This window comes from Procambarus clarkii, chromosome 53 (assembly GCF_040958095.1).
Source record: "Procambarus clarkii isolate CNS0578487 chromosome 53, FALCON_Pclarkii_2.0, whole genome shotgun sequence".
Lineage (NCBI taxonomy): Eukaryota > Metazoa > Arthropoda > Malacostraca > Decapoda > Cambaridae > Procambarus > Procambarus clarkii.
This window is the reverse complement of record NC_091202.1, coordinates 20,266,709-20,284,558: the sequence shown is the minus strand read 5'-3', so window position 1 is coordinate 20,284,558 and position 17,850 is coordinate 20,266,709. Positions and strand designations below refer to the sequence as shown.

The 17,850-nt window shown below is 45.9% G+C and overlaps 1 protein-coding gene across 9 annotated transcripts in view; it reads right to left on the bottom strand.

Moving 5' to 3' along the window:
* The window catches only part of LOC123767091 (adenylyl cyclase-associated protein 1), a 148,868-nt gene that overhangs the window by 52,118 nt on the left and 78,900 nt on the right, over positions 1 to 17,850 (bottom strand). For 6 of the 9 annotated variants that reach the window (XM_069304757.1, XM_045756592.2, XM_045756591.1 and 3 more), the window contains exons 3-4: positions 8,003 to 8,029; positions 5,128 to 5,327 (exon numbers count right to left, since the gene is read on the bottom strand). In XM_069304757.1, the coding sequence (XP_069160858.1) occupies positions 5,128 to 5,327; positions 8,003 to 8,029 (227 nt within the window). The remainder of the gene's footprint in view (positions 1 to 5,127; positions 5,328 to 8,002; positions 8,030 to 17,850) is intronic. The other 3 variants (XM_069304756.1, XM_045756590.2, XM_045756588.2) reach the window with 1 other exon arrangement.

Genomic DNA, 17,850 nt, shown 5'->3' with positions numbered 1-17,850 from the left:
AACAATCCTTAAATATTTCAACAGCCAATTGTGAACTATTTGGTATACACGAAACCCAACAAAAATGAAGGTTTCTTCTTCAAAAGAAGAAACCCAACAGCCTAATATTGTCATTTGGAAATGTCAAACATTTGAACAGACGAGAAGAAAAATTAAATAACAAATATTTTTTTTTTATAATCTTTTAGTATTGTATTTAGTATTTTGTTATTTAATCAAAATGATAGTGAAGTGTAAAGGAAAATATAGTGTTATTAAGAGCTAAAGCCCCTGTTTACATGTGATGTGATTTAATGCTTATAAATACTGTACTATACTATTAATCTAACAGATAATTTTAAGTAGGTAATTTGTAGAAAAACTTGAGGAATGTTAAGAGATACACAGTAAGAAAATTTGAAGAAAATTAATGGGTACATTACAGTAAAAATCGAGAATTGTCAACAGATACATTGTAGCATAATTTGAGGATTAATTCTAGACCCATTGTAGTAAAAATTTGCATTCAACACAACAATCATGAGACAGTATAAGACGATAGCAGTGATTACAATGGTAAAGTTGTATGGCTTCGGCACATATATTGGGGGAGTAGGTAGCACAAGATATAGTGCGATTTTGAAGCACTAGTAGGAAACTATGTGGATAAAATTAGATACATTTTGGTTTTACACTTTTTTGAATAAGGCATAATTGGACAGCTTTTAAATTCATTAGGGAGTGAGTTCCATAGACTAGGTGCCTTTATTTGCATAAAGTGTTTACACAGGTTTAGTTTGACTCTGGGAATATCAGAGATACAGTATATTTATTTCTGGTTTGGTGATTATGGGTCCTATTACATTTGTCAAGGAAGAGTTTCAGATCAGGAATTGCATTTAGGAACAAAGTTTTGTACGTGTAAATGGCACAAGATAATGTGTGGAGTTAATGTTTAGCATGTTTGGGGATTTAAACAGAGGAGCTGTGTGTTGTCTGAAAACAGAGTTTGTTATTGTTCTGATGGCAGAACAATACCAACTACCACAGCAAAGTTGATTCGGTACTTCTTGAAGAAAACTATCTAGTTTTCTCTTGAAGATGTCCATGGTTGTTCTAGCAATATTTCTTATACTTGCTGGGAGGATGTTGAAAAACCGTGAACCTCTGATGTTTAAACAGAGTTCTCTGATTGTGCCTATGGCACTCCCTGCTCTTCACTGGTTCTATTCTGCATTTTCTTCCATGACGTTCACTCCTGTAAGTTGTTATTTTACTGTGTAGATTTGGGACCTGGCCCTTCAGCATTTTCCACGTGAATATTATTTGATCTCTCTCTCGTCTCCTTTCAAGTGAGTATATTTGGAGAGCTTTGAGATAATCCCAATAATTTAGGTGCTTATCTATGTATGCCATATATATGTTCTCTGAGCTTCCTCTCTCTCAGCAATCTCTCCTACTCTGAAGGGGAAAGTGAGTACTGAGCAGTACTCAAGACGGGACAGCACAAGTGATTTGAATAGTACAACCATTGTGACAGGATCCTTGGATTTGAAAGTTCTCGTAATCCATCCTATCATTTTTCTGGTTGACACAATATTTGCTTGGTTATGCTCCTTAAGTGTTAGGTCATCAGACATCATTATTCCCAAATCCTTTACATGTTGCTTTCCTACTATGGGCAGATTGTAATTGTTCAATTTTACGTTACCTGAGTACCTGGAATTTATCACTGTTAAACATCATATTTTCTGCTGCCCAGTCAAAAACTTTATTAATATCTGCTTGTAGTTTTTAATGTCTTCAGCAGAGGTAATTTTCATGCCGATTTTTGTGTCATCTGCAAAGGATGATACGAAGCTGTGACTTGTATTTGTGTCTATATCTGATATGAAAATAAGGAAAGGCAGTGGTGCAAGGACTGTACCCTGAGGTACAGAGCTTTTAACTGTGCTTGGACTCGATTTTATATGGTTGACTCTTATTCTGTGTTCTGTTCAACCGAATATTGAGTATCCAGCGTACTACTTTACCAGTTATTTCTATTGACCTCATTTTGTGTGCTATAACTCCATGGTCACATTTATCAAATGCCTTTGCAAAGTCCAGGTATACCACATCTTCACACTCTAAAGGTTGCTCACCCGCTGAAGTAACAAACACCTCGCCACACGGTGACAAGCTTGAGTTATGTGTTGTTGCTCTAGACACACTACGCCTTCAAACTCAACTCTCTTTACATGCACTCATTTTTTACTAGTTTAAAAAAAAAAAAAAAAAAAAAAAAAAAGTAGTTAGTAAACAGTTGATTGACAGTTGAGAGGCGGGCCGAAAGAGCAAAGCTTAACCCCCGCAAAAAACACAACTAGTAAACAGTTACTTATAATTTTCTAAATACTGTATATAAATTTAAATGTCAGAAAATTAAACTTAAATATGAGTGATGTATAAAAGGCTGTAGAGGGTCTACAGGATAATAGACTAAAACCTGTAATCAGCAGAGAAAGCAGGGAGACCCCCCAGCTGGATACTGAAGACTTATGAAGGGACTACTGTCACGAAGGGATGGATTACCGACAGACATTTTGAGTTCAATTGAAGCCGCATCTATGTTATGCAAGCTGTGTGTTTGGAATGATTTTGATTTAGAATAGCCCCAGAATTTGTTGATGTAGAATAATGAGGGTGTGCAAATTTCTACAGCTTAATGGCATGGTTAATTTGTATTAGTTCTACTTCTAATTGTCTTATTGTCCTAATTTTATGATATAAAATAAGATAATCAATTGGAGCAATGTGGGGATTTAAACCCTGGGTTTGGGAGTGCCCAAGCCACACACCTCAACTCTGGACCATGACATGGTACAAGTTATACGACCTGCGATTCCACTGAATACACATGACGTCTCGAGACCCATACAGAAGTTAATCGAGGTTTTACATTCAATATAAGTGTGATTGTGTAGTATATGATATAAAATGTCCTATATACTGTATATCTTACTGCTCTAATGGTAAACCTCAATTTATTTTAACAATTATACAGTATACTGTATCACATTTTAAACTAAACTGAATGTCACTCACTTTATGCCAAAAATGTAAGTTTCATTTTGATTGCTATACACCTGTTTAGTCCAGCCAATATTATAATGATTTGGTGTTAGTCCAGCCATTATTATAATGATTTGGTGTTAGTCCAGCCAATATTATAATGATTTGGTGTTAGTCCAGCCAATATTATAATGATTTGTATAAGTAGTTTAGAACAAATTCTGTGATTCTGATAATGGCAATGTCTAAATGCTATGCTTTTATTAACTTATGTAATTAATGTAATATAATTTTTATGTAAACTTTCCACATTATAGATAAAGCTTTTGATTTGATTGATATGTGGGGTGTGTGTGTGTGTGTGATATTGTAAACTGGTGACATTACAAGCTGAGGTGGTCAGAGGAAGTCAAGTTCAGGCGGTAGTGATGCTTACCGAGAGAAGCCGAGACGTGTATGGCTTCAGACCAAATGGGACCTTTCCTATGTCCTAAATGTTTAATGTGATTACATACATACATATATACACATACATACATTCTCTACACACATACAGTATGTAATTGTCTAAGTGTAGTCACAGGATGGGAGCTACGCTCATGGTGTCCAGTTTTGCCAACACTCTTTGTCATATAACGCTTTGAAATTATTTATGGTTTTGGCCACCACCTTCTCGCCTAACTTGTTCCAACCTTCTACCACTCTGTGAAAGTGTATTTTCTTATATTTCTTTGTCAGATATGTTTAGTTAGTTTAAATCTATGACCTCATGTTCTTGAAGTTCCAGGTCTCGGGAATTCTTCCCTATCAATTTTATAGATTTCTGTTACTATTTTGTAAGTAGTAATCATATCGCCTCTTTCTTCTATCTTCTAGTTTTGGCATATTTAATGCCTCTAACCTCTCCTCGTAGCTCTTGTCCTTCAGTTCTGGGAGCCATTTAGTTGCAAGCCTTAGCACCTTTTCCAGTTTGTTGATGTGCTTCTTAAGATATAGACACCATGCAACCACTGCATATTCTAGCTTTGGCCTAACAAAAGTCGTGAACAATTTCTTTAATATCTCGCCATCCATGTATTTAAAAGCAATTCTGAAGTTAGAAAGCGTGGCATAAGCTCCTCACACAACGTTCTTCATGTGGTCCACAGGTGATAATTTAATCTAGAACCACCCCTAGATCTCTTTCTTTATCAGAAGTCTTTAAAGATTTTTCACATAATTTATAGGTTGTGTGGGGTCTATGTTCTTCTATTCCACATTCCATAACATCACATTTATTTACATTAAATTCCATTTGCCAAGTGGTGCTCCATATACTTATTTTGTCCAGGTCTTCTTGAAGGGCATGACAATCATCTAACACTACATATTCTAGCTTTGGCTAGAATATGTACTGATTTTAATTATGTAGTAATTTGTAGTAATATGTAGTAATTTGGCTAGATTTTTGTTCACAATCATCTAAGTTACTTATCCTTCCTATTATCCTAGCATCATCAGTAAACATGTTCATATAATTCTGTATTCCATCTGGTAGACCATTTATGAAGACAATGAACATTACCGGTGCAAGAACTGAACTCTGTGGTACTCCGCTTGTGACATTTCTCCAGTCCGATGCACTTTCTCTTAGTAGTTAGTAACAGTTGATTGATTGACAGTTGAGAGGCGGGCTGAAAGAACAAAGCGCAACCCCCACAAGCACAACTAGGTGAATTCAACTAGATGAATACATACATACATATGTACTGTATAATAAACTTTTTTCCTTAAAGCACAAAAGTTGCAACTGCCCATACATCTCACAATTTGGCCTTCGAATATATAGTTCAATAATTGAGATTTTCCTGTATTCCACAATACAAAGTAACAAAATATTAAAAATTTTGCTGTATGTTTTCTCCACAGCATACAGTACTAAAATTGTTAATATGAAAAATATATAAAATTTTCTTCTTAAAAATCATGATGTAGACAGTAAACTTTGTTTTTGTATTGTAATTTTTTTTAATCAACTTATGCCACTAGACACTGTATTATACAGTATAATAAAAATGTATATTGCATATTCAAAATGTACAGCGTATCTCTCACCTGTGGCAATTCAGTGTCCAATGGTCGCTGGCTTTTTGATGCCGTGACCAGGAAGGCTCGTTGGTTGATGAAGGTAGACTGCACCATTTTGGCAATGCTGGCAACATCTCCTCCAATCTTCATGCTACAGTCAAAGAACGTTTTGAATGGCCCCGAGAGCAGGTCGTCGTATGCCAAGACGAATGGCACAGTACATTCCTCTGGGTTACAAAAAGGTAGGAATTAGTGTGCAATCTCTATGCATGCTTTAAACATGACGAAAATATTACAACCACAATTTTACCACTTTATACACTCACACAAAAAAAAATTCTTAACTACATGAGGCTAGCTGTGACATTAAATAACATTTAATTTCAATCTGTTATTATCTAGACCAAAGCTATGCAGTATAAATTCTTGTAAATTTGGTGCAAATTCTTATAAGGAACTGAAGATCAAAATGCCTATCCAAACATGAAGTTAAGTCTTGGAAACCATCTCGCACATTCACACACATTGGATCTGGTACAACACATGTACAAGTGTAGGTACACACTATGTTGTACAAGTGCAGGCACTTGTACAACATGAGTACAAGTGCAGGTCCACACTATGGTTCTGATGCTGCTCACAACACACATATAAGTGCGAGTATACTCCACTTCTGAACATGAAAATCTTTTACAACACAAACATAGTTTCAAAACAAAGTATGAAAACATTAGCAATTTTGTTGTACATCATTTTCTGTAAAGTATATTAAAATTGTTAATATTAAAAAATCATCAAAAAGTTTATTTAAAAAACCAAGATGCAGACAGTTAGCATTATATTTCTTATACAATACTGTACAGCACTGTACTCCAAGGATACGGGCAAATACTCTACTACACTATACATATTTATTATTATACCTTTTAAATATTTACCAAATTAAGCTTTGCATATAAAAATTCAAAACATCAGTATACGCCTGATTTTTTTTTGTGAATTTCCAGCAAGATACAAGACATAAATAATAAAGACTATAATTCTCCTAAGCATTGTCGCTATCTCTGCTTTTTTAGTACAGTATGCCCGGGATAACGCCAGATTCTAGTCTTTGTCTCCAAAGTATGTGAAGGGCCTGCGAGTGTTTTTTTTTTTACAGTTCTTGATGAATACCTGTATAGAGTTCCAAGAATCAGGGCCTGGTGCAGAGTGCATTGGCATATTGTCTATGGCTTCTTCAAAATCTAGTGGGGATAGGGTGAACAACCTAAATTAGTATGTTGATAAATTATGCCGATGCTAACCATATGCCTTCTTCTTGTTATACCAAACCTAACCTGCATTGCTGTATATAACACACAGGTTAGACCTCTACTGTATGTGATACATTTAGGCTTAATGTACAGTACAGTATACTGTATGTACCAAATACATTAAGGCAATATTATACACATCACAAGAAATACACTACAGACTGCAAACTAAATGGATCAACTTGATATGTCAAATTAATTTGTATGAAGTATTTGATATAAACACCTTATACTTGCTCGAATGGAACTCGTCTTTTGAAAAACTGAATACAATGAAGAGATTCTCATTTGGATGCAAGATCCCTGTGACTTGTTGTCATGGAAATTGACAAAAGACTTTCAGTGAAGCAACTGCATATATGCACTGCACAAGAATAAAGTGCCGAAAAATTTTAGTTAAATTTAACAAAATGTTTACAAATGTCTCAAGAGATACAGTATTTAATATAAAACCTTCGTTAAAGTGTGTTCTATCACTTGCACTAATTCAATATAATAATGTTTGGTGTATACTGTACAGTAACACACAAACAATGAACAAGTTACATGCTCTTCTGGTGTAGAGAGATTAGCCAAGTAGATATGAATTGGAACATTCATTATTTCTTGTATTAATAATTTGTATACCGAGCAAATCCATAGGCTAGGTTCACACTCTCATTACGGCTCCTACGGATTTACTCATGATGCATCACGATAGTGTGATCTCTCTGGGTGAATTTGTATACTGTACTGTTGAATAACCTCATTCTATTCTACAGCATTTAGCTACTTTTTACCACTTCTTTATCATCCTTTAAACGTACAGCATTATTGATTTACAGCATTTTGTTCTACAGTACTGTATACAAATACAGCATGTGGAATTCATATACTGTACTGTATTATACAGTACGGTAATATAAATAGAGCAGGTGAATTTCATACTGTACATTACATCTAATTCCTAGTTCAATACAATTATTTTCCACAATGATCATCAAAATGCCGCCACACACAAAATGTGTTGAAGAAAAACCATTTGATGAGTAACCATATGACAGTAACACATCAAATAAAAAATTCAGATTGTGAGACCCTAGCACACTGAAACCATACAACTCGCCATTTAAAAACTAGCTCCTATTGCCTACGTACAATAAAATGTACAGTATTGAAGTAAAAGTTTCACAAGTGCCATGCAACCATGCTAAAAGTTCAAACAACTAGGACAAACATACAAAATATTTTCTGTTTACAGTAAGGACAAAATTTAGCTTTAGAAACAGATTCAAGGCAGTAAAAAGTAGGAGAGGTAACTTTGCTTGATTGGAATTTAATCAGAATTATAATACTGTACAATAAATAAGGGAAAGATTTACTTTCTAAATCATGCGTCTTCCATTAGCAAATACTAAAGCTAAGGGTGGCAACACTTGCACCCATTTGGAGTATAGTTTTAGGGTTCTTTGATATACAAATCTAATGGTAATCTGAACCTGGGATTTAATGACAACGGGGCAGTGGTTTTATGGCACTACATGGCATGGATATGGGGTATTGGGAGTTTGGGAAGCACACACCAGTTTACCACCTGATGAAACACCTACCACCCCATATCAAGCCTTGATGACGTTCTGAAAAAATGTGATAAAAATGTGACTACTACATTCATGCACAAAAATAAAAACTGATCTGGAAACTAAGTAAAACCTCATTAATTCAATGTCTTAGGAGTCTTCTTTATTCCAGAAGTGTCACAGAATGTATTAAACTTGTGTGTTAAAACAGCGTGTGTACCGAAACAGTTAATATGAGCAGTACCTGGAACGTCTAACAGCATGTTTGCTTGTACTGTGGAGCATAATGTTTGCATGAATGATTCACATATGTGCACCATTTATGTTACTTGTGTACTATACACAATTTTCTTTTTATATGTATACTCTCAATACTGCACTCATGCCCATCTTAATGTGCAGAGGTATGTACTTAAGGATGGCGTATGGTATACTTGTATACAGTGCTACACGTTTTAAAATAATATTTTTAGCCTTACAACTAAACAATATGAATAAGTAATGTATGTTTAATTTTGGGAAAATAAATAAAAGTTTCATATATATAATGGTTAATCCTGGGTTAGGTTCATCAAGACCTAGGACTCGACAAGTTGGCTCAGGTACACATCATTGTACACAACGACCTAATGGTAGCAAAAAATAATGCATGCTTAAGCTTTGAATACTACTATATGTCAAGTTCAATTGTCAACATGCCAAATATTTAAGAAACTAGTGAGGCCCATTCAGTGCATATCTGAGTTATACTGTGTTAGCATACTGGCTTAGCACTTTCTCCTTAGAATTACCTTCCTCATGTACATCTCTCTACAACTGAATTATTCTCAGTTCTTTACTATTGAACAATGTGCATTATGGTACTGTACTATGCTAGTAAACAAAAATTTGAGATTGCTTTGGTAAATTTAATGACTTCCACAGTCACACACTATTAATTATCACAGTTAATTCAAAATGCTGTCCAATGTTACACAGTAACTTATCTGATACTGAATTACAAGAGGTTGTACCAAGAAAATAATGGTAAGCTACAGAACATGGGAAAGAAATGTCAAATATGGAAATAAAATAAAGATTTGTCTTGCATTCACCAGTGTGTGAAAGAGAGAGAGAGAGAGAGAGTGCATGCTGTATGGGGTGCTGGGTGTGTGAATGTGTGTATGTATACTGTATATGCATGTGCTTAATTCCCTTAGTTACAGGATGAGTCATGCTTATGGTGTTCCATCTCTCTAAAAATCTTTGCCATATGAGTTTTGATATGACTGATGGTTTTGGGATTCACCACCACCTCACTTAACATGTTCCAACCTTCTACAACTTTCCTCGCACAAGAGAACTTTCACAGTTTTTTTGCCCTTTTGTTTCCTTCAGAGCAATCTATGACCTCTTGTGCTTGAAGTTGAAGGTTTAAAAAATTCCTCTATTTTATAATAAACAATCACACTAGTGTGATGCATCAATGATAAATCCACGTCGTGACCAGGTTGTACAAGTGGAGCGTGTGCCACCTGGGAACACCCAGTGCACAGGTTCGAATCCTCATCATGGCTCCTACAGATGTTACAAAACCTGTATCAATGAGAAAATTAGTGGGAGCCGTGAGGAAGATTCAAACCTATGCTCTGGGTATTCCCAAGCAAAGCCATAGACCAAGACACCACGACATGATTTATTAATGCATTTATTTGTATTGATTTATTTATATATACCTGTACAAGAGTTCTTACATTCTTGTACAGCCACTAGCATGCACGGCGTTTCAGGCAAGCCCTTAATCCTAATTTTCCCTGGAATACACCCTGCCGAATTGTTTAACAACCAGGTACGGTACCAATTCACTGCTGGGTGAACAGAGGCTACAGTTATAGATTGGGGCCAAGTAAATCCTCCCCGGCCAGGATACAAACCCAGGTCAAAGCACTTGGGAAGCGCTGAGCGAGTGTTTTGTTACTGCACCACAGGGACTGCTATTATAGTACTTTGCTACTGCTTTGATTAAAAGTGCTGCTTTTGGGAGTACTCAGAGCATGGGTTGGAATCCTCCTCATGGCTCCTACTGATTTTCTCATTGATACACCATTGTTCATGTGATTTTTTTGTGTACCTGTATTTGAAGAGAAGTGTAGGAGGAAGAACGTTTAGACTACATGCCAGAGCGCCTGGAGGCATTGTGCCAAGCTCTTATTTGGCTTCAGTGGAAGTCTCAAGAACCCTAGAGGATTCAATTGAATCCCAGGTTACAATGCTTTTCCCCATGTCGTGGTGTAGTGGTCTAGGGCGCGCCTTGGGAGTACCTAGTACACATGTACACGTGTGGGCGGGCAGGCGCGTGTACACGTGTGGGCGGGCAGGCGCGTGTACACGTGTGGGCGGGCGGGCACATGTGCACGTGTGGTTGGGCGGTTGCATGTGCACGTGTGGGCTGGCAGGCGCATGTGCACGTGTGGGCGGGCGGGCGAATGTGCACGTGTGGGCAGGTGGGCGCATGTGCACGTGTGGGCGGGCGGGCGCATGTGCACGTGTGGGCGGGCGGGCGCATGTGCGCGTGTGGGCGGGCGTGTGGGTGGGAGGGCGCGTGTGGGTGGGAGGGCGCGTGTGGGTGGGAGGGCGCGTGTGGGTGGGTGGGGCGTGTGGGTGGGTGGGGCGTGTGGGTGGGTGGGGCGTGTGGGTGGGTGGGGCGTGTGGGTGGGTGGGGCGTGTGGGTGGGTGGGGCGTGTGGGTGGGTGGGGCGCGTGGGGGTGGGGCGCGTGTACGCGTGGGGCGCGTGGGGGTGGGGCGCGTGGGGGTGGGGTGCGTGTGGGTGGGGCGCGTGTGGGTGGGGCGCGTGTACGCGTGTGGGTGGGGCGGGTGTACGCGTGTGGGTGGGAGGGTGGGGCGCGTGTACGCGTGTGGGTGGGAGGGTGGGGCGCGTGTACGCGTGCGGGCGGGAGGGTGGGGCGCGTGTACGCGTGCGGGCGGGAGGGTGGGGCGCGTGTACGCGTGCGGGCGGGAGGGCGGGCCCGTGTACGCGTGAGGGCGGGAGGGTGGGGAGGGTGGGGCGCGTGTACGCGTGAGGGCGGGAGGGTGGGGCGCGTGTACGCGTGAGGGCGGGAGGGTGGGGCGCGTGTACGCGTGAGGGCGGGAGGGTGGGGCGCGTGTACGCGTGAGGGCGGGAGGGTGGGGCGCGTGTACGCGTGAGGGCGGGCGGGCCCGTGTACGCGTGAGGGCGGGCGGGCGGGCGGGCGGGCCCGTGTACGCGTGCGGGCGGGAGGGCGGGCAGGCGCGTGTGAGCGGGCGGGCGCATGTGGGCGGGCGGGCGGGCGGGCGCGTGTGGACGGGTGGGGGCGTGTACGCGTGTGGGCGGGCGTGTACGCGTGTGGGCGGGCGCGGGCGTGTACGCGTGTGCGCGGGCGCGTGTACGCGTGTGCGCGGGCGCGTGTACGCGTGTGCGCGGGCGCGTGTACGCGTGTGCGCGGGCGCGTGTACGCGTGTGGGCGGGCGCGTGTACGCGTGTGGGCGGGCGCGTGTACGCGTGTGGGCGGGCGCGTGTACGCGTGTGGGCGGGCGCGTGTACGCGTGCGGGCGGGCGCGTGTGGGCGGGCGGGCGGGCGCGTGTGGGCGGGCGGGCGGGCGCGTGTGGGCGGGCGGGCGCGTGTGGGCGGGCGGGCGCGTGTACGCGTGTGGGCGGGCGGGCGCGTGTACGCGTGTGGGCGGGCGGGCGCGTGTACGCGTGTGGGCGGGCGGGCGGGCGCGTGTACGCGTGTGGGCGGGCGGGCGGGCGCGTGTACGCGTGTGGGCGGGCGGGCGGGCGAGCGCGTGTACGCGTGTGGGCGGGCGGGCGGGCGCGTGTACGCGTGTGGGCGGGCGGGCGGGCGTGTACGCGTGTGGATGGGCGGGCGGGCGCGTGGACATACCCAAGTGGAAGTGACGTAAAGGTTAAAAACAAACCATGACCACCCATGCTCGGAGCGCATGTATAAAATGATACATAGCGACAAAAATATTCATGCTAAATTTAGACAAATGATGCCGTTACAAAGCCCGATACAAAATGCGTTGATGATAGATCTTGATCTATTGACACGGGTTAAAATATCATTCAAATATCCCAAGTGAATTACGAGAAGGAAGCGCCGATTACTGTATATAGATAGCACTTGGTTAGAATTGATTAGGATAAGGATTTGGGCTGGGACGGAGAGAGAGGGGGGGAAGGGGATAAATGAGGGGAAATTCAAATAACCGAGAAAAACTTACAATAATAAATAAGAACTAAGGTAAATGAATATCCATTGAGGAGCAGCAACATGGCTGGCGCTCACGCCCCAGGAAGCGTCAAAGGCCACCACATCCGCCTCGTCTCCCGCCACAAGCACCACTAACATGGAAACATACACAACAATATGCGGCCCTGTGCTCCTGTATACATGCAACCTATTTCTTCGCCAGCTTTCATATTGTGTCGAGACCCCTGAGCCAGGCATTGTTGCCCTGACTGCCTCTCCATTCTCCTCCATCACCACCACTGCCACCCACCCCCAACCCCCACCAACAATTAAGGTGCCTCCACCACCCCCGCCCTCCTTCCCCCTAATATAGGTGTTCCTCAAAGGCAGGGGTTCTTAACCGGGGGTATCCATACCCCCACGGGAAGTATAGGAACCAAATAATCGGGGTATTAGAATCTATCAACAATTACAACAAAAAATCTTAGCTTAAAATTAATCATAACCATCAGTACCTATAACCTCTACTTCATGTTTTTATTACACGAAATAGGAAAAGTCTCACTAGTTGCTGCTAACTTTTGTGACTTGCCGTTTTTCCAGAAATATGTGATCAAATCCTGATGATTTTCTCGTTCCTACAACAATCCATATATAAAGGGAGTCATGTTTGTCAATTCACCCAGGGTTTGTATAATAGTGATCATGTTACGAACCTTTGCTCTAAGGGCTGCACCTACCACCCTGAACCCTTCCCTATCACAGGTGTTCCTATCAGGGATGCTTACAACACCCTGAACCCTTCCCTATCACAGGTGTTCCTAGCAGGGATGCTTACAACACCCTGAACCCCTCCCCTATCACAGGTGTTCCTATCAGAGATGCTTACAACACCCTGGACCCTCCCCTATCACAGGTGTTCCTAGCAGGGATGCTTACAACACCCTGGACCCTCCCCTATCACAGGTGTTCCTAGCAGGGATGCTTACAACACCCTGGACCCTCCCCTATCACAGGTGTTCCTATCAGAGATGCTTACAACACCCTGGACCCTCCCCTATCACAGGTGTTCCTAGCAGGGATGCTTACAACACCCTGGACCCTCCCCTATCACAGGTGTTCCTAGCAGGGATGCTTACAACACCCTGGACCCTCCCCTATCACAGGTGTTCCTAGCAGGGATGCTTACAACACCCTGGACCCTCCCCTATCACAGGTGTTCCTAGCAGGGATGCTTACAACACCCTGGACCCCTCCCCTATCACAGGTGTTCCCTATGAGGGCTGCCTCCACATGCACCGTTTCTCTCTCAGCCCAACAAAGCAGGCTTGACTCACCACCGGTAACCTGTCCCAATATCAACACACTCACCCGTCGACCCGTACGTGCTCATGGCCCCACCCACTCCACCGTCACGCTCTCCTGCCAACCTCACAGCATCATAAAACCCTCCACAAACCTCGGACACCAACTGAGGTGTAAGCTTGACCAACCTGGGGCCTGACAGCTGAATGGACAGACCAGTCCTTCTTGTTACCCATCTCCAGGAAGCAGCCCGTAGCAGCTGTCTAACTCCCAGGTACCAATTTACTGCTAGGTGAACAGGCGCATTAGAAACTCTGCCCATTTGCTTCCGCCTCCGCCGGGGATCGAACCCGGAATCTTAGGACTACGAATCCCTGTTTACTACGATCATCTGGCGCACGCTCAACAATGACTAAGTAAAACACCCACATTGGTGAGGTAAGTCGAGCTTAACAGCGCCCATGTCACCAGGCTGAAATATTAAGTCTGCCTCGTCAGCCTTCCTGCACCACCTGACTGAGAGCACTTTTAAGACTTGTCCTCCAAGCAAAATGACTTCCTTCATCAGCACACAAGAACCTGCATATACCACTCTACAAGACAAATCAGACTCGATCATTTACCAACAGGATACATGATTACTGCCCATATTGTCTTCATCTTGGCCTCTAATTCTCTTCTGTAAATCACCATTTACAGAACACAGCTTTAAATCCTGCATATTTATCTCAATATATGTGGTTAGGGTTATATTGAAATATCTAATTGAAAACTAATAATGAAAATGATTAATATCGTTCACAGGAGTGACCAGGACACGCCCCCCTCCCCAGTACACCCTCCACACCTACCTGCCATGGTGGCCAGCTACACCCCACACCCGTGGGTGTAGGAAGGTGATGAGAGAGAGGGAGAGAAGTGTAGGGAGGTGAGGAGCGAGCAGTGTAGTGCTCCTCCACCTGACACAACACTAACCTCACCATGATCACCACCACCACCACCCCGGCCGCCCCTCCTCCAGCAGTTACCAAGTACCCATTACCACACTCCCACCCACACCTCTACACCTAGACACTCAGTATTGCCCTACACAACCACATACACCTCACACGTCTACACACACACACACACACACAAATGGAATGCATTAGGAAGTGATGTGGTGGAGGCTGACTCCATACACAGCTTTAAGTGTAGATATGATAGAGCCCAGTAGGCTCAGGAACCTGTACACCAGTTGATTGACGGTTGAGAGGCGGGACCAAAGAGCCAGAGCTCAACCCCCGCAAACACAACTAGGTGAATACACACACACACACACACATGGGGGCCGGTGGCTGAGCGGACAGCACGCTGGTCGTGTGATCCTGTGGTCCCGGGTTCGATTCCGGGCGCCGGCGAGAAACAATGGACAGTTTCTTTTACCCTGATGCCCCTGTTACCTAGCAGTAAATTGGTACCTGGGAGTCAGTCGGCTGTCACGGGCTGCTTCCTGGGGGGTTTGTGTGGTGTGGAAAAAAATAGTAGTTAGTAACAGTTGATTGACAGTTGAAAGGCGGGCCGAAGGAGCAGAGCTTAACCCTTGCAAGCACAACTAGGTGAATACACACACACACACACACACTTGTCAGAGTACACACACCACAAGCATACATCGAGTGTATGTAGCTTGATCACTTATACAGTGCCAAGCCAGTGAACACACTACACATACAGACAGAAATACCTATATATACAGACGGGAATACCTAAATACAGAAAATAATACCTATATACAGAAGAGAATACCTATATACACAGAAAGGAATAATTAACTGGAGTAGAGGTGAGTGATAACCTCCTACCCCCACCCCCATGTATATAGAGCAGAGGAAGGCAGGAGCAGAGCAGTGGTGGCCAGGACCTTCTCCTCACACGCCACAACCTACAAAGTTATAACCTAACCAGAACACACTAACACACAACCCGCCTCACCATCCATAGAAAACCTAAACAAACATTTCATCCATAGAAAACGTGAATGTTTGAGAGGTGTAACTTCTCAGTTCGTCGGGGACCACAAGGTACGGTATGTGACGTACTAGTTGTGAGGGCAAGTTGGGTAACGTCCTTACCTCGGCGCCTCTTACCTTGCACACCATATTATTTATCTGGCCACACTACCTCCACCACCCCAGTACACCAACCAGCCAACCCCACCCCCAGTGCACCAACCAGCACCACCCCCAGTGCACCAACCAGCCCCACCCCCAGTGCACCAACCAGCTCCACCGCAGTGCACCAACCAGCACCACCCCCAGTGCACCAACCAGCACCACCACAGTGCACCAACCAGCACCACCCCCAGTGCACCAACCAGCACCACCCCCAGTGCACCAACCAGCACCACCCCCAGTGCACCAACCAGCACCACCCCCAGTGCACCAACCAGCACCACCCCCGTGCACCACCCCAGTGCACCAACCCCAGTGCACCAACCAGCACCACCCCAGTGCACCAACCAGCACCACCCAAGTGCACCAACCAGCACCACCCCAGTACACCAACCAGCACCACCCCCAGTGCACCAACCAGCACCACCCCCAGTGCACCAACCAGCACCACCCCCAGTGCACCAACCAGCCCCACCCCCAGTGCACCAACCAGCACCACCCCCAGTGCACCAACCAGCACCACCACAGTGCACCAACCAGCCCCACCACAGTGCACCAACCAGCACCACCCCCAGTGCACCAACCAGCCCCACCCCCAGTGCACCAACCAGCACCACCACAGTGCACCAACCAGCCCCACCCCAGTGCACCAACCAGCACCACCACAGTGCACCAACCAGCACCACCCCCAGTGCACCAACCAGCACCACCCCCAGTGCACCAACCAGCCCCACCACAGTGCACCAACCAGCACCACCCCCAGTGCACCCACCAGTCAGCCCCCAGTGCACCAACCAGCCCCACCCCCAGTGCACCAACCAGCACCACCCCCAGTGCACCAACCAGCACCACCCCAGTGCACCAACCAGCCCCACCACAGTGCACCAACCAGCACCACCCCCAGTGCACCAACCAGCCCCACCACAGTGCACCAACCAGCACCACCCCAGTGCACCAACCAGCCCCACCCCAGTGCACCAACCAGCCCCACCCCAGTGCACCAACCAGCACCACCACAGTACACCAACCAGCCCCACCACAGTGCACCAACCAGCCCCACCACAGTGCACCAACCAGCACCACCCCCAGTGCACCAACCAGCCCCCACCACAGTGCACCAACCAGCACCACCCCAGTGCACCAACCAGCCCCACCCCCAGTACACCAACCAGCCCCACCAGAGTGCACCAACCAGCACCACCCCCAGTGCACCCACCAGTCAGCTCCCAGTGCACCAACCAGCACCACCCCAGTGCACCAACCAGCCCCACCCCAGTGCACCAACCAGCCCCACCCCAGTGCACCAACCAGCACCACCACAGTACACCAACCAGCCCCACCACAGTGCACCAACCAGCCCCACCACAGTGCACCAACCAGCACCACCCCCAGTGCACCAACCAGCCCCACCACAGTGCACCAACCAGCACCACCCCAGTGCACCAACCAGCCCCACCCCCAGTACACCAACCAGCCCCACCAGAGTGCACCAACCAGCACCACCCCCAGTGCACCCACCAGTCAGCTCCCAGTGCACCAACCAGCACCACCCCAGTGCACCAACCAGCCCCACCCCAGTGCACCAACCAGCCCCACCCCAGTGCACCAACCAGCCCCACCACAGTGCACCAACCAGCACCACCCCCAGTGCACCAACCAGCACCACCCACAGTGCACCAACCAGCACCACCCCCAGTGCACCAACCAGCACCACCCCCAGTGCACCAACCAGCACCACCCCCAGTGCACCAACCAGCACCACCCCAGTGCACCAACCAGCACCAACCCCAGTGCACCAACCAGCACCACCCCAGTGCACCAACCAGCCCCACCCCAGTGCACCAACCAGCCCCACCACAGTGCACCAACCAGCACCACCCCCAGTGCACCAACCAGCACCACCCACAGTGCACCAACCAGCACCACCCCCAGTGCACCAACCAGCCCCACCACAGTGCACCAACCAGCACCACCACAGTGCACCAACCAGCACCACCCCCAGTGCACCAACCAGCACCACCCCAGTGCACCAACCAGCCCCACCCACAGTGCACCAACCAGCACCACCCCCAGTGCACCAACCAGCACCACCCCCAGTGCACCAACCAGCACCACCCCCAGTGCACCAACAAGCACCACCACAGTGCACCAACCAGCACCACCACAGTGCACCAACCAGCCCCACCACAGTGCACCAACCAGCACCACC